We start from the raw sequence: 23,272 nt of genomic DNA on the forward strand, positions 1-23,272 counted from the left end.
CATTTAAAATGGGAATAGGAAGTCCCTATTATGTAATAACTGTTTACTGGGTAAGCAGGCAAATCATTTAAAGTGGGAATATGAAGTCATGATTATGTAATAACTGTCTACTGGGTAAGCAGGCAAATCCTCTACTGGGTAAGCAGGAAAATCATTTAAAGTGGGAATAAGAAGTCCAGATTATGTAATAACTCTCTACAGGGTAAGCAGGAAAATCATTTAAAGTGGGAATAAGAAGTCCTGATTATGTAATAACTTTCTACTGGGTAAGCAGGCAGATCATTTAAAGTGGGAATAAGAAGTCATGAATATGTAATAAATCTCTACTGGGTAAGCAGGCAAATCATTTAAAGTGGGAATAAGAAGCTGCAATTGTGTAATAACTGTCTACTGGGTAAGCAGGCAAATCATTTAAAGTGGGAATAAGAAGTCACGATTATGTATTAACTGTCTAGTGGGTAAGCAGGCAAATCATTTAAAGAGGGAATAAGAAGTCGCGATTATGTAATAACTCTCTACAGGGTAACTGACATATGGTGAAATAAAGATGGACCTTTTCACTATTAACGTTTTTTGTTCAATTTTGATAGGGAGAAACAAGAAACTAGGTTTAACTGGACGTCCAAAGAATGAAATAGGTCTTCTGGCCACCAGCAAGTTGTATAGTTTTCATGATCAGATCTTTGCATTTATTCCACAGGTATGTTAATATCTATACAATTTTTGATGTATTAGTTTATGAGATAAAGTAGAAAACTTTGGTATTGTGTTAACATTTGATATTCTTTATGTTTAACAATTTAGTTGAAATTAGATGTACATGAATGTAAAATATGAATGTAATTAATCATTTTGATGATAAAAACTTCTTTTTATGAAACCCCTAAAAAAGGTTTGTATGAATTGCTCATGTGGCAGTATTTGTTGAAGAATAGAAATTTTTAATTAAGAAAAAAAAGAAGAAATAGAGTATTTGTTTTTACAGATGGCAGACGAACATCTCTTTTATCTTCCCAAAGACACAATCCTGAAGTTGGACATGTTTGCCAATGATGTAGGATTTCTTTCTTCCAATTGGAAGTGCTTAGGGCGGCCTTTGGTTATCTTTCCAGTGTCTTCGGACCTAAATTATTTAGGTTTCAAATTTTGATTGTTTCTTTTTTTACAGGTCTGAAGCTTGAAATGAAATGCATATCTATTTTCTATTAAAGCATCCAGAATTTTCCTTATCAGACCTTTTCCCTATTTAATTCAATATCTTCTTCATGTATTTCAAGCCAAACTCATATTTGCTGCAAATAATTTGCAACGGGGGGTTAATGCTATTTATAAGAAATAAGTAAATTAAAAGTAGATACACGATTAGAAGTATCTGAGAATCAGTTTAAGAAAATATGTTTTGGCTTGAAATTTGGAATGACTGAGCATTTTGTGAAAGAAGACATGAGGACGAATCCTTACCTTAAGGATTCGGTTACTGTGGTGAAAAGTGTATGGGAATTTGTATAGATCTATAAATATTTTCTTTTAAATGCATCAGTATTTTTTCAATACTATGTTTATGAATAGAATTGAAAGGATATTTAGTGCTGTTTTTGAATTTTCCTTTTTTTAGCTTCTGGAGCATTTTAATTTGCTTACTTATACTAATTACATGTAATATTCCAAAGAGATGAAAGATTAGAAAAGTATGCAAAGTTAGCAAAGATTATATATAAATTTAAATATAGGTGTGTGTTCTTCATGATGTAAGAATACAGCATTTGGAATACAGGAATAAAATATAGACTTGACAAAAAATACATCTGCTGATTCCATAATGTATTATTAAAAATAATATTATAGGACAATGCGAGAGAGAAAATCAATGAATTTTTTAAGAAAAAAAAAACTTGTTCAGAAAACATTTTCTGCCAGGAAATGTAATAATACTTTGAGATGTCTGAGCTAGATTTTTCATCATATTATACTTAAATATGAATATTAACTATCAAGTTTTCAGGTTTTAAATTATGATTTAAGATTTTAAAAAATGCACTGATAGGAATCATTTTGATGTCGAAGTTCTCATACACAATCCAATAGTAAAAAAAAAGTGTATCCCAATTCATTAGAATAGGATATTAAAAAAGAATTGCAAAATTTTCAAAGTAAGATGCACTAAATATTGCATTGTGAAGGATTGATTTCACAATAATATTTTAGTTATTGTCCTGATATACAGTAGTTAACTATATGTTCTGGTACAATGTGTGATATGAAATAATGCATATTGTAAATTAAATATGAGGTTCAAAAGTAAATCTGCACTTATCAATAAGGAGAGAATATTCAAATTCATGTAATAAACAATAATAATTTAATCCTGTAATGGGGCATTTGATTGGATAAAAAAATTTCTTTATATCAGATAAACTGTGTTGCGAATGTCACAATTACTTGTGTCAAAAACGTATCAATCCGCCTGACGTTATATTTAAATTGTGTAAAATTTGAAGTCATTTTATGAGGGCAATCATCTTATTTTCTTAAAATTAATGAATGAAAATTAAATTATAAGGAATGGATTTAATAGCTACCCAATTTATACGGTATAAAGTGGGTTGGAACAGTTTAGGCTTTTTTATAAACCGCCTCGTGGTTTGTAAAGTGTAAACTTGCCCAACCCAGTTTATGCGGTATAAATTGTGTAGCTATTAAATTCATTCCTTAAATAAATTTATTTTAAGTGAATATTATTGTAACTTATTCCATGAATATATGTATGTGTGAGACTTCATCATATCCACTTATCATCTTGAGCACCAGTTTTTACCTGTGTCTTGATCACCATGGTTTTAGGGAAGTGCTAAACATTAATGAAAATTTGGACTTTGAGAAAATTATATGAAGGTGCATGCACATAATGAAATTATCTAGTTCATTTTCAGCATAATTAAGGTACATGCCATATTTCTCCAGGAAAAATGCTCTCAGACAAAGAAGAATCAATGAACAGAAGTAACAGTTATTTACTCTAATACATATATAGATTAGGAATGCACATGCAAATAATGTTTTCATTTATTTTATCTTGGTCTAATATAATGGCTAGAATATTTGAACCTTATACATGTATTTCTAAATTATGTTAATTACATTAGATCTCCATTTACATGACCTCAAAGTACCTCAAAGTAACTCCATATAATTCCATGGAATTGAACTTTTCAGTTGGCAGTGTTTAGAGCTTCCTTAAAATATTTTGACACAATCTTATATTTCATAACCCTTTTTCAACAGAGGCATCTTCCTTGATCACTATGAGTTCTTGATGTATTTTGAAACATTTTTTTATTATTATCTTTTTGATGTAACCCTCTTCTCATTTTTCATGCATAGTTTGTGGACATGAAAAATTATTACCTCCCCTTGGACATAGAGTTTGCATTGTATACATTCAATCTGGAATTGGAATATCTGTCCAAAACCTGGAGAATGATTGGTCTGCCCACCGTCACATGTCAAATCTCACATGACATGCTAGGTTCGGCTCTTAAATCACATTCAATACCAGCACAAGCTGCTAGCGCTACTGCTAGGGTGCATTTTATCCAGTCTTTGACCTTTGTTTTGCTTTCATATTATTTCTGTAAGGTATCTTGCAGAGAGCCTACATAGTGTAGTCAGTGTTGTGCTTTACATGAATGAAGATACTGGTTCAAATTTTTACTCTGCTTTGTATGCATTTAGTTTAGGTAGAGTACATGCAAGTCAGAAATGAATTTAAGCTTATGTGACTACAACATCTAAAACTTGAAATTAATCGTAGGATTTGTTTTCTTCAGGAAATGAGCCAAAATCCAGCCCACTAGATCCCCAGTTCTGTTCACATTTCACTGACAACATATGTATTGTTTATATTGTGCTATAGTAATTCATTATTTTGTCACCCTGATACATTGTTTTCTGTCCACTAACAGTTCGTCAGAGCATCTCCCAGCTCTGCAGCAGACATTGACCTTTGTTTGTTTTAAATAACCTTACTAATTGATAATATATGTGTTGATATAAGCCTTATGACTGTGTATCCTTTCAGTATGCAGATGCTCACCAGTTCTATTTGGCTTTAGACATCAACTTTATCATTGACAAATTTAAGAATGATGTTGGTTATTTCTCGGGTAATTGGAGGAACCTTGGTCGACCAGTCTACATTTATCCCATCACAAATGCTGTTTTAGGTGCAGTTACTTTCAACATTTTTTGCTTCACAGTGAATAGATATTTATACATGTATGTGTACTTGTGTATAATGAAGTAGAACCTTTAGATTCAGGATCCAGTTAGTTAAACTTATAGATGTATTGTTCAACTAAAATAATGTGCTTGTGCAGCAAATTGCATAACATTTGCAAAGGATGATTTCTTTTTTTTTCACAAAACCGTGCAGCTTTTGACTTGTTGGCATTTGTTTCCTGAATCTACTGTTAATTTAATTTTCTTCCTTTTTGACCACTTTAGATCTAAATGAAAGATGCATAAATATTGCATTTTATTTAATTTTTTTGTTTTCTCCATTTTTCTGATATATCTACCCTGGTAAAAATATTGTGTCCTTTGCACGCATTTAATTTTGTACAATCATCTAGAGCAAATGCCAACTCATTACTATTAATTTGATGTAATTTATACTTGCAAGCTTTTATGTTAATTTTTCTTTGTAAATGGAAATTTTAAAAAAATATATAGTAATGACTTGGTATCTGGTAAATGTTTGGATGTAAATCCTAGTCTTTGTTTAATCATTTGTAAATGTGTTGTAATGCATGCCCTATAATCACTGCTAGACACCTATCTAGCACCACTAAATAGAGGAGTTGATGTTTTGCATGGCATGATCTGCATTGAAATATGTACAGTAATATAGATTGCTTTTTAGTTTTTTAGTCATTACGTATTATTATTACTAAACATTAACTTTTAAGGACTGCATGAAAGCTTGATATTTTTTATCGTGAAGTTGCAAAGCCTTATTGACATTAAATTCTTATCATTTTGGAAACACTGACACGAAAATGACTTCATAGTTTTTCTACAAAAATTTAGTTTTAATACAACATACTTCATTATAATATGCATAGAAAACATTGGGATCATGCTTTGAATGATTTTTTAAACTCTTTCTTGTTGACCCCAAATTTAAGTTTCCAATAATTCTTTAGATCTGTACAGTATTTGGAGGAAATATGAAGTTCAAAAGCAAAGCCAAAAAAAAAAGCAACAAAAAATATAGTAATCTACAGGTGAAGACATGTCTTCAAGATTTTTTTTTTAAACCTCACACTGCTGAATGATTGATTTCTTCCAGTACTGTACAAATCTGCTAGTGTACACGGTAAAACACCACTCATCTTTAGACTACACACATCATTTTTAACATTCGTTTTATTTATGAATAAAGTCATAGGTCATTTTGGATGTCACAGCTCTGGATATCTGCTTCGTCACATACATGTAGTCTATTTGAATTTACAGTGATTTATCTAACCCTTGAAAGAAGGCATGATCATGCGACAATGAATCAGTCTTCTAAATTCAGAAAGTTGGAGGCAAAAGTATGTTGCCATCAGGTTGGTAACGATGACAAAAGGATAAACAATTTTTTTGTACTCTTAATTACATTCTTAGATATTTGTCTATTTGTAGTTCATGGATGATCAACAATTCTACTTCCAACAAGACCTAATATTATTATTTGACATATTCCGTAACGAGTTATCATATCTCAAAAACAGTTGGAGTGGATTAGGGCGCCCAACAGTTGCCATCTCAATCAGTAGCTCTGTACTCGGTAGGTGGATCCAGAATTTGAAGAGGTGAAACCTAGAAAACATCTAAGTCTCATGGTTTTGAAAGTCGAGTATAGGTCCTAGGATTAGCACACTCTATAAGACATAAAGACACATTACAAAGACTTCAAAAATGGCTCCTAGAAAAGTACTTTGGCCAAAACCTTCAAGTAACACAGGACCCTTGGGGTGTCAGTAATTCTGAAATTTATTCCTTAATGAGATGGAAGCTGATTTTTTTTTTTTGTTGAAGTAGATGTACATGTATTTTGATCTTGTTCATCATACTACCAGCATTTTTTTTTATGCACATGAGTGTGAAAAAACTTGAATTATTTAACTTTTAAACAATAGGACAAAGTGTTTCATTGAAAATTGCTTAATATCATTGTTACACTAAATAAATGATTTATACCAAATATCAGGAAAACATAACTAAGAGCAAATATTCAGGAATGAGAGACAGAAACTTGGGAAATAAGGGAAAACACATATAATACACTATATTTTCCATTGATTTTGTGTTCTGTTCCCTATGCTTAGCTAATGTAGACAAAGTGCTTCAACATTTTGTCCAGTGTGCATGTATACATGTATACCGGTATATATATATATATAATCCACCAAATGCAATAAATGCATGTACATAGAAATTGCACAGTATATATTCCATGTAGTAGATCTTTAATCATCAAAATACTGTCGTATATAAAAAGTATATATATATAATATTTTAACATATCCAAAAGAGTTATTTCCCCTATAGTCTGACATTACCCAGAAACAAATGCTCTATAGCGGAACATTGATCATGTATTTATTTAATTGATTTTAAACTGTTCAGTACTGTTAAAGCACTAATATTTCTTATGTAACAGTGACAACAATTTGAATTGGTACCAATTTTCGCTCATCTAAGCCAATAGCACAAGTTATGGGTAGCTTTCATCTCTGTATGGTAAATTGTCCTTTTCTTAGCCAGTCGATCCAACAAATGTGTTCCTCTTCAAGAAGTAGCGTCACTTTTTGTGGCTCATCAGAGCCAAATGCTCAACTTAGCTTTTCTCTTCAAATTTTTCTGACATTTGTTTGTAATTTGTCTCATTTACTTTTTTTTTTTTTAAACATTTTTAACTTTGGCAAATCCACTTTAGTTTAGCTTCAATGCAAAAAAAAAATCTTGTGCAATAGAGATTTAACTTCTGGTATCCAGAGGGTGTGTTTGGCCAATAATAAGGAAAAAGATTTTCATTTGGGAAAAAAAATCCATTGTAGTGTAGATTCAAAGAACAAGGTTCACTTAGGGCCTTTTTGGCCCTGTGAATTTCTGAAACATTAAAACTGCTCAGTTTCAGTTGAAAAATAGTTAAAATTTCACTTGGACCATTGGTGACTGCATATTTATTAAAAGTGATGTAATTTTCTCGCTAGTTCATGTATTATGATGTCATGAATTGCATCATTATCCCTCTGAAAATTTCTTCAAAAATTGTCAAAAATATAAGTTTTTTTTCAATATTTTGCATAGACCCCAACCTCTGATCATAAATGTTTAAATGTATAATGAAAGAACTGTTTCAGAAGATTATAATCCATGTACAGTTTTATTTTTTGGATCGAGGGTAGGGCTCATATTTTAATTCTTGCAGAAGGTATACTCAAATACATCCATTTTCTTCAAAATTCAAGAACATTGCAATTTCACAAAGCCCGCTTTCAATATTTGGACTCTATGAGGAAAGTTTTTTTTATAGGAAATGTAAGCACTAAGTCTCTACTTTATATTCTATTATATATTATTATATTATATTGATATTTTCTTTGAAGTTTGAAATGGGGGATGGGTTAAGTTATGGAAAGTACATCTATGAAAAATCTTTATTTACCGGTACTCAGGAACATCTAGGCAGCAGTCAAATTGCTTGCATTATTATAGTAAGCAGCCAGCCTTCTACAGAAATCGTAAAATTTATGTCCCCTGGATCCAGAAGTCAAGCTTCAGGGTGGGGCTTATTTACTATACAGTGTACCTTCTCTTTATTTTGAGTAAACAAGCTGCATGAACAGTGATAATGACTATAGAGTCCTAACCAGAAGAATTCAAGATTTTGTAACAGTTAGTAGTCTAAAATTCCAGTCCTGGGTGAGGCCAAAGTAGCCATAACTTGAGAAACTTGGTGACTGTCAAGACCCATGGCGCTCTTTATCCCTTCTTCAGAACAACTTTTTCATAATACTGAAGAAAGTCTCTTTAATTCTGCAAGCAACCAAAAGTCTTATATTATAATTTTTCTGACACTGTGTTTGTGATATCAGCTCCCCCCCCCCCCCCCCCCCTTTATTTACAAAATGTTTCTGAAATTGGCTCTGAAGTTTAAAGTAATTTTCTTTTTTAAAATAATCACTTTTTATAAATGAATTTTTTTGCCTCCAATTAATAGATTAATCAACACATTTTTTGACATGTACAGAAACAACAACTAAACAGGTTATGTTTAATTAAGTTGATGAAGTTTTCTATAGAGATCTTTAGGAAATGCATCTTTTCCTTTTTTTTTCTCTTTGAAACATGACAAAAAATCACAGATCAAGGCAATTTGTTGTTTACATTACTTATATAAAACCAGAAAATGTCTTTGGTTATTTTTTGTAATGAAATGTACTCTGCCTTTAAACTCAAATGCAGTATTTACAAATTATTTTATTCTAAAACCCTCTGCTTTTTCTCCTTGAAAAGATCAATAGATTTATGTTTGATATGTGACCTAATTAATGTATACCAGTTTTTGCCACTTACCTATTGTTTAAATATAAAATTCTGTAGGAAATGCTGCAAGTGTTTATACATTGTGCTTAAATCTGATGATGGAGTGGGGGGAGGGAGGGGTTGAGGGGTGGGGTTTGAAAACAAAAATTGTCAGTTTGAGTGCAAGTAAGCGAAAAAAAAAAAAAAAAAAGAATCTCAAGATTTCAGATTATACTTTGGCATATTAACAAGGACACATCTTGAGGTACTCGGTATAACTTTCTCTTCAAGAGTAATGCTCTTGTTTTAATCTCTATGACATCATTTCAAAATGTGACAACAGTATTAGTTATAAGTAAAACTTTTAGAAGGTTTTTATTTGATAAAAATAAAATAGCCTTGGGATATGTTTATTTTCTTTTGACTTTGAAAAAGTACTTTTTTGAACTTCATATTGTTTGCACATTATGTTGCAGTTTCGAATTTAAAAAAAAAAAAAAGAATTCTAAGCAATATGCTTTCTAATAATAATTGTGGAAGATTTTCTAGCATGTAAATAAAGTGTGACTTAAGCTCTATAATAATCATTTGTACTGCAGTCAAATAATGCATGTATCTTAATTAATCTTCAATTAAGAGTCTCCTTTGTGTTAGATGGTAGTGGTGGCTTATCTGTAAAACTGACTAATTTAAACCCTTGAACTATTCACAGTTTTGCCATGCATTTTATTTATTTGTTTTTCATTTAAAAAACATTCACAATGCAGATACAGCTACACTTGACACATTCTCAACTGGCTTTATTGCATCTTCTGCATATTGCAGTGCATATATTAGACATCTTTTTTTTGGGATTTACTAACTTTTTGAAATGTATATAAATCCATTAAGGCAAAAGTCCATTTAATTGAAAAAATTGTTCATCAAAAGTTTATTATATACAGAAAAAACTCATTTCTTTCTTTACCAAGTACCCATTCATTTGATTTTAAATTGAATTTAGATGTTGGCCATAATCCACCTGGAGCCCTAATTGGAACTATCAGAAAGCTGCAAAGTGGATACATTGCTGGAACAAGGCAAGTTATTTCAGAACTTATAGATTGACAGTGTAGGAAGTGACTATTCCAGTATGTATCTGGTCAAAGTTTGCCTTTTTCAATTTCATACTCATGCAACTTAATTTTGCCACAAAGCATCCTTAATTAACGAGGCCGAGTCTAATTCCAGTGCGCATGACTTTTTGCAGCTTTTTAGTTTCATGCAGTCGTATCTGCAGCATAACACCTATCCAAGTATTGTAATTGTAATACAAAATTAACATTATCTGTAACGTTTATGGGTCTTAAAATGTGCTTTTAAGACATTATTTAGGAATAAATGCTGAAATGGCTTTCACGACATCACTGTTTTCCAGTTCTGTAAGCAATGCATGACACTGAAGAATGATGCTTGACTCACTTGAGTATTCAAGACGTCCATGGACATTTTGTTAAACACTGTTGACAGAACATCGAAAGAAACATACCAGCAATCTAAACATTGTTATTTTTTACCAAAATAATTCATCTGCGCCGATATATACAAAATGTATGCCGCATTATGGCAAATTTAGAGGTATTGGGCATTGGGAAAAAATAAACTCTGTAATAATTCCTAGACCAAACCCAGATGGTCAACTTTTTTGAAATTTCACAATTTGGTGACTTTTTACAATAACTTTCATGTATTTGACTGAAAACAAAATCCCTAGGGCAGAAATACAAAAAATATGGGGAAAATGTGATAATTTCCCATAGGGTCCAATAGTAAAATTTGACAACTTTTAAGATGGCCCTTTTAGAAATCAGGATGGTAAACATTTGATATTTTTATCTTAAAATAATTAATATAATAGTAAAAATTCATTCAAGAAAATTTTTCAACGTATCTAGGGTAGAAATGATTAGACTCGGCCTCGTTAAAGGTAAGAATGTATGTTCTAAAATAAAATTTGAAAGGAGTACAAGGAGTTGGAAATTCAAGTTGGACAACCTAATTAACAGTGCTACCAGGACTAGGGGGAAGTCAACATTGGTTATGCAGAGCTTCATATTCTTTGCACAGCCATAGTGTAAAAATGTGTTATAGCTAAAAGTAGAGATTCTGACCCCCTGCACTGGGCCCCAAGGGAGGATAACATAACATGTTTGGAATGGATCATAAGAGGAAGTTTATCAGTTATTAAAATTACAAAGCTCTGCCTTTATTCTAACTTTATGGATCCTAAGATTAATTTCGACAGATGTACGGGTTTCAAGAAAGTCTTTACCATATTTCCATACTCTTCAAACTCTTGCTGTTTTAGGTTCTGCTGAATAGGCAGATAAATAATCGAGGCATTATAAGAAAGAAAAACTCAGTAGAAGGTGAAATAGAAAAAAGGAAAGCAGATAAGAATTGCACAGTAAAAAAGCAAAAAAAAAGATCTTTCATGCATACTTCTAGTTCAGTTGACCCTTGTGCTGTAACTTAAATATAGTCACTGTAGGATTGATCCCTGTGTTGTTCATTTCATAGCTTGTTAAACATACATTTCCTTGATGCAGGGTATTATTAATGATACAGTAGTTTATATATTTTGATCTTTTATTTTTTGTGACCTCCCCCCCCCCCCTTTTCATGTGATCTCTAGCCATGGAAAGGTATGTAGGAGTGTATGAAGAGAATCTTAAAAACCTTTTCCAAGAAAAAAGGTAACAATTTAACTGTGTTGATGGATTTTTTTAAAAAAAATCTTCAGAACACTGAAGCTAATTTGTTACACTAATGATATGGAAACAAGAACAGGACTGTTTTTCAAAAGTTTCAAATCATTGCCCTAAATTTCATCATTCATGGTGACAAGTTTTTTTAAGCATTAAAAGCAACATAAGCATTAATTGAGATTCCTGTGTTTATCATTATTTTGTTGACCAAAATTTATTTTGAAAGATCATATATGGAAACTTTGCTTACAAAAAAAAAACAGTGAAATGTCCATAAAATGTAACAATTATCAATGATTTTTTTTTTTGCTTTTACATTAATATATAATTAGTAGAAATAAGTATTCATATTTGTAATGTTGTCAAATTACATCCTGAGTTTTATTTTGCAGGGTCCACCTAGGAAATTTAGATGAATTTGTCACCACATCCTGCATAACGAAACTAAGCTTTCTCAGGGATCCATCTCATAGTATGTTATTCATGTGATACATTTTGGTTTAATATGAACTTTTCTATACTCTTAATAAGATATAAATACATTGTTCACAAGTGAGGTCAAATGAGCTTTTCTGATCAAAATTTGTCCATTGTCTGTCGTTGTCCTTGTTGCCATGGGCATTGTTGCAAACTCTTTGCAATTGCGAACTCTTCGCAATTTCATCCTCTCCAGAACCACTGGGCCAATTTAAATACATATGAAAGCATTCTTAGGTAGTGAAATTCAAGTTTGTTCAGTTCATGACCCCTGGCGGAAGAATGGGGCCACAAAGTCCGATCACAGTTTTACATAGGAATATGTAGAATTTCTGTAAAAATCTTCTCTCAAAAACAGCAAAGCTGTGATTAGATTCAATTTTATACAAATCATGACTCCTGGAGATAGGGTAGAGCCACAATAGGCTCTCAAAGCTTTACCAAGAAATGTATAGGAAAAGATCTTTAAAAATCTTCTCAAGAATAGCAGAGCTGTTGTAATCACATTTACTTTGAACCATCCTCAGAAATCATGACCCCAAGGTTGGGGGGGGGGGGTTAGAGCCACATTAGGGAATCAAAGTTTTACATAGAGATACATAAGTGAAATCTTTGAAAACCTTCTTTTCAAGAACAGCAAAGCCATGATAGGTCATATTCAAATGGAAGCATCCTTTGAAAGTGTAGATTCAAGTTTGTTCAAATCATGTCCTCCAGGGCTAGATTGGGCCAATAATAGTGAGATCACACTTTAACAAGTGGGAGTGGGGATCTGCTTATGAAGAACAGCAGGACCGTAGTGACTCAGGTGAGCATTGTGGCCCATGGGCCTCTTGTTTTGTCCTCTTGCAATAAGAATACTTGTCAAATGTGACATTGAAAGCATTTGTTAAGCATGAAATTTTACTTAACACAAATGTTTTCAAAGCATTCTGTTGATACAGGTGAAGAAGTGAAGAACTTAATTGGTGACATTTTCAATAAAGCCCCAGATGTAAGGCCACGTCTCTTATCTTCAACAAGAATGCGAGTTAGATCTCATTCTAAATCATCAGTCCACGGCATTGTACGGAGGTCCAGGTCAATCCAAGTAGATCCAGACCAGGCTCAAGGTAAAAGGAAGTCTCATTAAGAATATGTCAGTCATCAGATAACTGAATACACTTGTATAGGCTCAGTGTTTTATTAGTGAAGTAGGCTATACTTTGATACACTTGTATAGGCTCAGTGTTTTATTAGTGATGTAGGCTATACCAGTACTTTGATATGTTCGTAATTCTGTCAGTGTTTTGTTTATCATGTTCATGAAGAAATTAGGGAACGTTTGGTTCAATATGTTTATGGTGTTGTAGTGTATAATGCTCATTTTTTATGTGACCTGACATTTGCACTTTGCCCTTTAGAGAGAGGTTCATCACAGGCGTGTAAGTTTAATATGTACTTCATGAATGCCTCCATGTCAATCAATCAGCATCGTCTCGTCCCAGAGGAAGGAGAGAGAAACCATGAATCAGAGAATGTTATTGTTTGATATAAATGATTAGTAATTAATATCAAAAAATTTTTTCAACTTTAACAAATCCATTACCTATGTTATAAAAAAAAAATGATAGGGCAAATGTAATTACTACATTAATAAACATCCCTGGTTTATAGATTCTCTCTGTTTTCTTACATTACATGTATCATTTGTTTTCTCATCAGACAGATAAGAATTTATACTGATATTGGCTAAAATCCCAAAGGTGCAATTTCAGGATTTCATTTCAAAGGAAAAATTTCCATTTTGCATGAAAATATCAATACCAAAATACACAGAATTAATTAAGAGGCAGTCCACCGAAAAACCAGGCAATGGGTGGCACATCCCATGTCATGGATTTTAATTATTTTTTGCATGTAGACTTATTAAAGCAAGTGTTTACACATGACAACATTCAAAAAAATTTTTAGTTCTCCTCTAGTCCTATTTTTGGTAAATGTTTAATTTTAAGTGCAAAAAGGTCAACATAAGGGTAAAAAAAATTACTACGTTTTTATTTTGTTTTATATGTAACAGATACTCAAAAGCTGGATGTGTCGATGAATATTATTTATAGCATAGACTCTTATCTTTTATTTTATTAATGAATAAGACTCCAATTTATACTTCTTTAGAAAAAAATTTATGGTCCAAATTTGAGTTAAGCAAGTGACTTTTTGAATTCAGTATCCAATTGTCATTACGTTATAAAACCCAATACATTACAAGGACAGATTTTTTTTCTTATGTTATTATGAATACAAAGTACAAACTTTTGAATCACTCAATAAAATCAGTGGGAACAGGTATATTGAAAGAAATAAAAGGAGTCAAATTTACCTTTTTTTTTTAAAAAAAATTTTTTTTTTTATAATTTTCCCAAATGAAACCGATCCCGACCGGAATTATATAAAGAAAAAAATACTATAATTGTAATGTTAAATTTGGCTCTTTTGTTGTAATATGAGTAAACACTTACTTGATTTATTTTTTAAACATGTTATATAGGTGGCAGGTGCCTTTAGTTTGATAAATTTGTTAATTTTGCATTATTTTCGATCGGATCGGGATCGGTTTTTACTGTAAATTTAGAAACATTTCCTATATTTGGCTCTTCATTTTAATTTATCAGAAATATATGCTTGTCTTTTATTTCTTTTCAGTCAGTTAACTGTTTTTAAATGAGTGTAACCACAGATTCAAATTTATATATTATTTAAATTACTAATGTCTTATACGTACATGAAGATTACATGTAAAACATCTGATTGAATTCTTAATAGATACTCGGTATTTAAAAAAAAGTATTTGTACATGCATTATGCAACAAATGAGAGCAGACAGCTTTCTAGCTTTATTATTTATCTTATTTCCAAGTAAAATTTCTTTTTTATTTCCTCAGGAATTGAAGAGTAAATTCTATCAGTGGCGAAATTAAACTTGCCTGAATACAGGAAATATTTTTATGTGTACAGTCTCGACTTTATCCAAGTTTTTTCTTACCTGTCATCTGTAAAGCCTTTTCCTCTTTTACAAAATTTGACTTTATATATATAAGAAAATAAGTTCTTTCATATATAGTATCATTATTCAAGAGCCAATAAATCGCAAGCAAAAAGCATGGGGGGGGGGGGGGTCATGACATCATTATTTTTAAAAATTGGTTTCATGAATGTGAAAACATTTTAGAATTGGCCAACATAGTCACATGTTTAAACTCCGCATTAAATGTGAGTGTGTGATTGTTTCAATCGCCAAATTAAAAAAATAAATAAGTAAATTAAAAAAAACGAAATGTTTCACTAAACCATCTTCCGTTTTAGTGCCAAATTATAGTATGGAGTTCAGCAGTAGTTTAACTCAATAAATATATTTTTATAACTTATTTTTCAGGTTTTTTTTTTTCATTTTTAATCGTACTTCGGATTGTTTATTTTGATTTGACTGCATAGATTAATATATTTAAGTTTTTACAAATATCATGAAGTAAACATCTCAACTTCGTTGAATTAAGTGTTGCGTAAATCTAAAACATTCATCATTGATTCCCAATTTTATAAGAAATGTTCATGATAAACACTTCATTAATTATTTTTACGCATATCCTAGTAAATCAGTTAAAAAAAATTAGTTCTCAGACATGTATAAAATTACTTATCAAAACGTCATCTGGCTGAGACGCCGCCCGTGTATAAAATACATTTTGATATTAAAATATTATTTAACATTTAGAATAATGCACTCTGAAGAGTAATTAAACAGAAAAAGAGAAATCATTTTTAAAAAAATCTTTTTCTTTACACTTTTACGCAAAGAATTTACAAACTTCTCTGGAAACTTGTAACTATTTCATTATGACGCAATATTAGTCAGGTATATGACGTCACTGATACATCAATGGAAACGTGGATTCAACCTGAATAATAGAGCCAATTTTAATCTAAATATTACGTCTGGAGGCGAAAATGAATTATATTTTGAAAATAAATTATTTAGTTTTTTGTTTAATTATTTTCTTTAGTGTATCGATTCTAAATATTTCACTAGGATTCCGATAAAAAGGTGTTGAGCAGATTTACCGATGCCACGGGAGATAACTCTTGCATCGCAAAATTTCATAAAAACGTCCTTATATTTTGCCAGAAAACTACTATCAAAAGTGTTTTTCCCACCGATTTTATTTTTTAAACAAAAAGTTGAAATATTTCTAGATTTAGTTAAGTGTGAATTATAGTCCTGTTAAAAATGTATTAGAAATTACAGTTCTTTGTTTCTGACCTACATTCAATGGTTTATATAGGAGCATTCAAAAACACAAAACACAAGGATATTTTACTGAATAAGCAATTATCAAACAAATCTTCAGTTACATTATTCCTTTTGGGCTACATTGATATTGTTTTTAATAAAATATCAAATATTCCTCACATTCGATGTGCCGCCTATTAATACAATACTGCCTGGTTTTTCGGTGGACTGCCTCTTAATTCATCAGTCAATTAAAGAAATATGAATATCTTTAGTAAACCAATGAATCTTTAATTGAATATACAGTCAAATCTCATTATCTCAAGTTTGATGGAGCCAAGAAAAAACTTAATGATATTTGAGGATTCAAGATATTAAGATTAAAATAAAATTGTAAAGAAAAAGTGGTTGGAATTTCCAACTCAAATCAGCATTCATGTATTCATGGTATTCAAGATGTCAATATTCAAGACACCTTTAAGATGTCAGTATTCAAGACACCTTTCAAGATGTCAATATACAAGACACCGAAGTTCAACTGTATATATTTACACAGGATTGTATGTTTATAGGTCAAATAACTATTTCATGTAAAGTATGGACAGTAACTTACTATGTCCAAAAGACTTGCTTTAATTTTTATATCATCTAAATGTTAAGTCAAAGAAATCCTGATTATTGCACCATAAAAAATGGAAGAAAAGCATGTAAGAAATTTATATTTAAGTCTTTTGAAAACTGAGTTAAAGTCTCAAAATATTTGGCATGAAGAGAAGATCTAACCAAAAAAGAAACATATATTTTTATTATTAATTCTCTATGATTTTATTTTTTTACAAATTAACTGATAACAAAAGGCTATCAAAGGCATGATTGTTTCCTTTAGTAACAACATGTATATATACTGCTAGATATTGTTCATATATGTTTGATATATGTTGTATGTTGTTTCTTGTCTTATCCCAAAGTGTGCACAACTCAAAAAGGAGATACAGACCAGACCTTAACTTTAATGATTAAAAGATTATAACTTACAGTGTACATGTATGTGATGATTTAGCATTCAGAATGCACTAGAGATATAAAGAGGTAGTGGAGTCAAAGTGTTTATGAAATAATTACTCAGTTATATTATGTTTGTGTTAATTGTCCTATGTTTCCTTGTTGAGCTTTACAACAGTCACTGAAGAAATTAGAAAGAGGAATTGCTATCCCAGGTAGGCGGAGTCAAGCTTTCAATCATGCATCCTGTCAGCCAATCATAGTATGAGTAGACATGTAGTACATGTAATCATATCAACTTGCTCATCACTTGATGCATTATATTTTTGTTGTGTTATTTTAACTCTTCTTTGTTGTGTGTTTAACTGACATTTTGTTCTTCTAAACCCTTTATATTCCACCTCTTACAGGAAAGGCATCCTACAGATATTGTTATGTTCACTTAATCCATCGTCACTAAACCTTTGCCTGCATAGATCACACATTTCAGGCAAAATATTTTCTAAGAGGCACATCTCATTCAACTTTTTTTTTCAAATCTTCAGGAAAATCCACAAAACATCAATGCTTTACCTATAAATTTTGTGTGTTTTAGTAGATGAATATTAAATATGTTACACGGAATTCATAGCCTCTTGCATGAAATCCTGCTTTCATATATTTATCATACATTTGCTAAACATGCTGACTTGAGTGTCTAAAATGTGCTCTTTGGGTAAAATATTACAAGTGCCAAGAAGGGTAACTACATGTATTTTAAGCTCCACTGGTCAGAGATCAGAAGAACTTATGTGATAGTAAGGTGTCCGTCATCTGTCCATCTAGCTGTCCGTCTGCCTGTAAATAATTTTTGAAAATGCTACTCCTCCTACAGTTTTGGTCTGAATTCTATATAACTTAGCACACAAGTAGACTACACTAAGATACATGATTCTGTATATCGATTTTTGATTTCAATTAATGGTGTTGCCATGGTTACTAGAAAATAGAAATTTCTTTAAAATACTTTCAAAAGGCACTAAGATACATAATCCTGTTTATTGGTTTTTCAATCTTGATGAACAGTGTTGGGATGGTTACTAAAAATAGAAATTTCTATGAAATACTTTCAAAACACTACTCCTCCTACAGTTTTGGTCTGATTTCAATATAACATGGCACACAAGTAAACTACACTAAGGGACATAATCTTCTATATCAATTTTTGATTTTGATGAATGGTGTTGCCATGGTTACTAAAAATAGAAATTTCTATGAAATATTTTAAAATGCTACTCATACTACAGTTTTGGTCTGATTTCAATCTAACTTGGCACATTAGTAGACTACACTAAGGTACATAATTCTGCAAACTATCTGGTTTTGATTTCTTAGAACGATGTTGCAATGGTTATTAAAAATTGAAATTTCTTGAAATACTTTCAATATGCTACTCCTCCTACAGTTTTGTTCTGATATTAATATAACTTGGCATGCATGTACACTACACTGAGATACATAATTCTTTATATTGGTTCTTGATTTCGATGAACAGTTTTGCCATGGTCATTAAAGTTGAAAATTTCTGTAAAACTCTTGCAAAAGACTAGTTTTAGTCTGATTGCCATAAATTTTGCCACAAAAAAAAAACTAAACCAAGGATCATTATTGTATTTATTGCTGTTTTAAGTCCAAGTGCTTCTTTTCTCTTCCTTTGTTTTAAGTACAAACCAGTAGAGCTACAGTCTCATCAGAGACTTCTGTTTATCAGTTGGTGCAAATGTTTCTTGTTTAACATCTAATGAACAAAATAATGCAAAAAAAAGGTACAAATATATTTTTATGAAAGTTAAGTATCAGAACTGACTATAAATGATTATAAATTCAGATTCAGGACTGGGTATTGGAAGAGAAGGCCTGGGTTCATTGTAGTTTGTTCAGTCATGTACTCAAATGAGGAACTTGTAAAAAGATTTCTGTAGGAATTATGTTGCTTATTGCAGAGATTCAGAGCTTAAATTAGAGATGTCATTTTCAGATTTTATTAGTTTTGATGTAGATAGAAACTTTCAAATTTGTCATACTTTTTAATGACATTGATAGATGATAGAATATTTTTTTGTGAATGATTTTACATGTAAAAGTAGGTTACTGCAGAAAAAAATGCAATAAGCAGACCTGACAAAATCATTTGACAAATAAATGAAGAAACCTTGATTAATATGGCAAATATATGGCATAAAACATTCAGAGATATAATAATTTTCATATACATGTAGTTTTGATGTTTCAAAGGGTAAGGGATGTAACAATGTTTCCATTTAGGCAATTCCTAAATAGTTATATATACTCAACTCAGATAGAACAGTGATAAATCGTTAGAACTGAGAATGTGTATTGGGTATAAGCTCATACATGATACATAACATCACTGATGTACTTTGTTGCATGGGTTTTGAGTCGATGTCGACACCCCAAAAAAAGTTTTTTATAGTTTACAATGTAACTATAAATAATAACCATCCAGGTTTTGGAGATTTTTGAGGTTACATGTACATAAGAACACATGGTAATTCAGCTTGCAATATGATTTTGCAATTATTATATGTGCTCCCAAGTATATATACTCCCATATACCCAAAAAACTAAACAGTTATTTCTTTAGTATGATAATTATAGAGGGAGAGAGAGAATAAATTCAGTAGAAGGTGGCACTTCAACCCATACCACTTTTGCTTCTTGAATCTTCAGTGGATTTCGGAAAGTGACAATAACAATATATTATCATTGTCACTATTCAAATTCTTCTGATTCTGTCTGAATTCCAGTATTGATGATTTTAAATTTTCAAAGTTAAAGGATTTAACTGCCCTAGCATTTCAGATTTTTGATTTTGAAACCCAGCATTTCAGATTTTTATATGCCCGCTCCGAAGGAGAGGGGGGTATACTGTTTTACCCTTGTGTGTCTGTCTAGCTGTGTAGCTGTCTGTCTGTCCGTAACAAATTTTGGTCGCAGTTTTCTCAGCAACTACTCATTGCAGAAGCTTGAAATTTTAGCACAATCTTTGTTTAGGCATGCCATATTGTGGGATTTATTTTTGTACGAATTCGATGTCAACTTCCTGTTTAATCGTGCGTCTGTCCGTACCATACATAACCAAATTTTGGTCGTAGTTTTCTCAGCAACTACTCATCGCAGATGCTTGAAATTTTAGCACAATCTTTGTTTAGGCATGCCATATGGTGGGATTCATCTTTGTACTAATCTGATGTCAACTTCCTGTTTATCTGTGCATCTGTCCGTACCATACATAACAAACTATGGTTGCAGTTTTCTCAGCAACTACTCATTGCAGATGCTTGAAATTTTAACACACTCTTTGTTTAGGCATGCCATATGGTGGGATTCATTTTTGTACGAATCTGATGTAAACTTCCTGTTTATCCGTGCGTCTGTTCGTACCATACATAACAAATTTTGGTCGGTAACTACTCATTGCAGATGCTTGAAATTTTAGCATAATCTTTGTTTAGGCATGCCATATAATGGGATTCATTTTGGTACAAATCCAATGTCAACTTCCTGTTTATCCCTGCATCTGTCTGTACCATACATAACAAATTTTGGTCGCAGTTTTCTCAACAACTACTCATTGCAGGTGCTTGAAATCTTAACACAATGTTTGTTTAGACATGCCATATGTTGGGATTCATTTTTTACTAATCCAATGTCAATTTCCTGATTATCACTGTGTTTGTCCATAACTGAACTTGTGTATTCACATCAGAGCGGGGGTATTATTAGTGAGCATTGGCTCGCAGACTTCTTGTTGATTTTGAAACATAGCCAAATTTTTATCAAATAATTTGAAAACTAGCAATAACTGGATATAAAGCTATTTATAACTGGGTTTTCCATAGGAAAAATTGGGTTATTGAAATGGTGTAAATGGCGGGTGGGGAGGTGAGTGCCAAAAGGATACATCTATTGTCCGTGTAACTCCTGCTACAGTTTTCAAGACATTGAGAAGTTTTGATTTTGCAGATCAGTTCTACATATATCAGAGCTGTACATGCTAGTTGGATTTTTATTTTTGTTAATTAATTAAAAGATTACCACTTGTTGAAAATAGTCATTTTTATTCAAAATTTTACCTATAGGGTGCATCATTTGTACAGATAACAATTTTTAAGAAAGCATATTAGTTGTACATATATCAAAGATGTTGATTGTAAATGGATTTTGATTTTTAATAATTTATGAGAAAATTACCAGTTGTTGAAAGCCATATTTATGTTCATAGGGTACATTAATATTGTCTGGATGTCACTTCCTACAATTTATGTGAGAATTAATACATGTACCAGTACTGTTCACTCTAAAGAAAATTTGGTTTGCTGTCATATTGACAGCTTTCCCCTTGTGATTTCTTAATCAAGTGGTATGATTGTTGTCAACCATTTTTCATAGCTAAAAGAAAAACAACAAACATTGTTCATTTGTTAATGCAGAAGAGTGACTTGAATTCTTAACAATATTTACTGATGACAATCATTGATGTGGTGTGTATATTTTTAGTGTTATGATTAATAGCATGATCATAGCTATACATTCCATATATATGATTTTATAGGTGTTTATTAATGATATATATAATTATTATTTTTATTAATAAATTGATTAACCTTTGTTTTCAGTGTCATAAAGTACATAACAGCATGCTGAAACCTATCTCCAGACTTGTGTATAAATTTTGAGTTGTGTCCAGAACTCTAGAAATACATGTAGAAATAGACACATTTATTATATCTCCTTTTTTTGTTCAATTTCATTCCTTAATCAATACATGATTATTGATTAACTTTACAAGTCCCCCACTGCTTTTGGGGAGAATAAAGCATGATGATTTCTTAGTTTGTTTCAATGCTCTTTAGTCTCTTTAGTTTTTACAAAGAAATGTTAAAAAAATTATTTATATTATATCAGTTTTAATCTTGCATCATAGATAGTGAGTTTGATTTTTTTTTCTTTTTCCTCTTGCATGCCATAATAGATGGAAGAGGAGCTGGACACTCACTTACTGGTATGTCTGAAAGTCGAACCATTCCAGGATCTCTTGGTATGTTGAGTGCAAAATTCTGTCTGTCATTTGTAACTTGTTTACAGTGCAGGAAACTAATTTTGTTACAGAATCGATGCTGATTTGAATGCTTCCTTTGCTTGCTGATTTGAATGCTTCCTTTGCTTGCTGATTTAATGCTAGTAATCCTTATCCTGATGCTGTTTTATAATTAGGTCAATGCTACCGGAAGTAGCATCATGCTACCGGAAGTAGATAATGAATTTCAGCATTGCCGTTTAAAGCAATAAAAGTGCCTTTTACAATTATTTGATCATAATATCTCACTATGTATCAATAATGTGAATACTTTAACCAATATTCTTTCTTTCTTTTTTAATTTTTTACTGAATTAAAACTCATTGATTTTCTGTTGCTAGTAGGATAATGCTGATTTTATGTAGGTCAATGCTGGTTTTATCCTTTGCTTGCTAATGCTGATCCTGGTAATGCTGTTTTTTAAATGCTGATGCTGATGCTAGCTCGATCCTGATGCTACTAATGCTTATGCTGATGCTGGTTTATGTAACAAAATTAGTTCCCTGCACTGTAATGTTTTGATGAGGAAATCTGCATGATAAAATATCAAATATTGTTAAGAATATAAATTATCAATTTACCAAAGACTACTTCATTTTGTGCCTTTATTTTTAAATGTTTGGAAATCTAATTATTATATCTCCCCTTGGCAGGCATAGAATTTACTAGTATGCTATACAGTGTGGTCTCGTTATTACGATGATGGTTTCATAAGATAGTACACTTTTTTTTATTTTGTAAATTCAAAGCACAAAACCATTTCTTAAGAAATCTTTACAAAATAGGACAGTTTATTACAATGTCCAAAAATGTCGGAACTCGGAATATCCTTAGTTGAAGCATATCCAAATTGTTGCATACTGCAAACCAAGTTTTATTCATGTGCAAGAGATAACTGAGAGTTTCCCAACATTCTTTTACTCACCAATAATTTGTCAAAATCCATTTATTTAATTGACGATCACCAAGTCAATTTAAAATGGTTGCCAATTTGGCGACTTATAAAGAAATTTTAGGTGCCAATCAAAAATTTTAGTCACCAATTAGAGCCCTGCCCAT

At 31.4% G+C, this 23,272-nt stretch overlaps 1 protein-coding gene across 4 annotated transcripts in view; it reads left to right on the plus strand.

The window, feature by feature from the left end:
- Nucleotides 1-23,272, plus strand: part of LOC133197378 (probable phosphorylase b kinase regulatory subunit alpha) — a 52,830-nt gene that overhangs the window by 11,120 nt on the left and 18,438 nt on the right. Inside the window, exons 15-22 of one of the 4 annotated variants that reach the window (XM_061333376.1) lie at nucleotides 591-700; nucleotides 4,079-4,223; nucleotides 9,581-9,656; nucleotides 11,717-11,796; nucleotides 12,746-12,913; nucleotides 13,205-13,225; nucleotides 17,241-17,288; nucleotides 22,109-22,174. In XM_061333376.1, the coding sequence (XP_061189360.1) occupies nucleotides 591-700; nucleotides 4,079-4,223; nucleotides 9,581-9,656; nucleotides 11,717-11,796; nucleotides 12,746-12,913; nucleotides 13,205-13,225; nucleotides 17,241-17,288; nucleotides 22,109-22,174 (714 nt within the window). Of the gene's footprint in view, nucleotides 1-590; nucleotides 701-985; nucleotides 1,137-4,078; nucleotides 4,224-9,580; nucleotides 9,657-11,716; nucleotides 11,797-12,745; nucleotides 12,914-13,204; nucleotides 13,226-17,240; nucleotides 17,289-22,108; nucleotides 22,175-23,272 lie in introns of all 4 variants that reach the window. The other 3 variants (XM_061333377.1, XM_061333379.1, XM_061333380.1) reach the window with 3 other exon arrangements.

The sequence above is a fragment of the Saccostrea echinata genome, unplaced genomic scaffold (genome assembly GCF_033153115.1).
Source record: "Saccostrea echinata isolate AGI-Se365-2 ecotype Australia unplaced genomic scaffold, CSIRO_AGI_Sech_v1 ptg000030l, whole genome shotgun sequence".
In the NCBI taxonomy this organism is placed as follows: domain Eukaryota; kingdom Metazoa; phylum Mollusca; class Bivalvia; order Ostreida; family Ostreidae; genus Saccostrea; species Saccostrea echinata.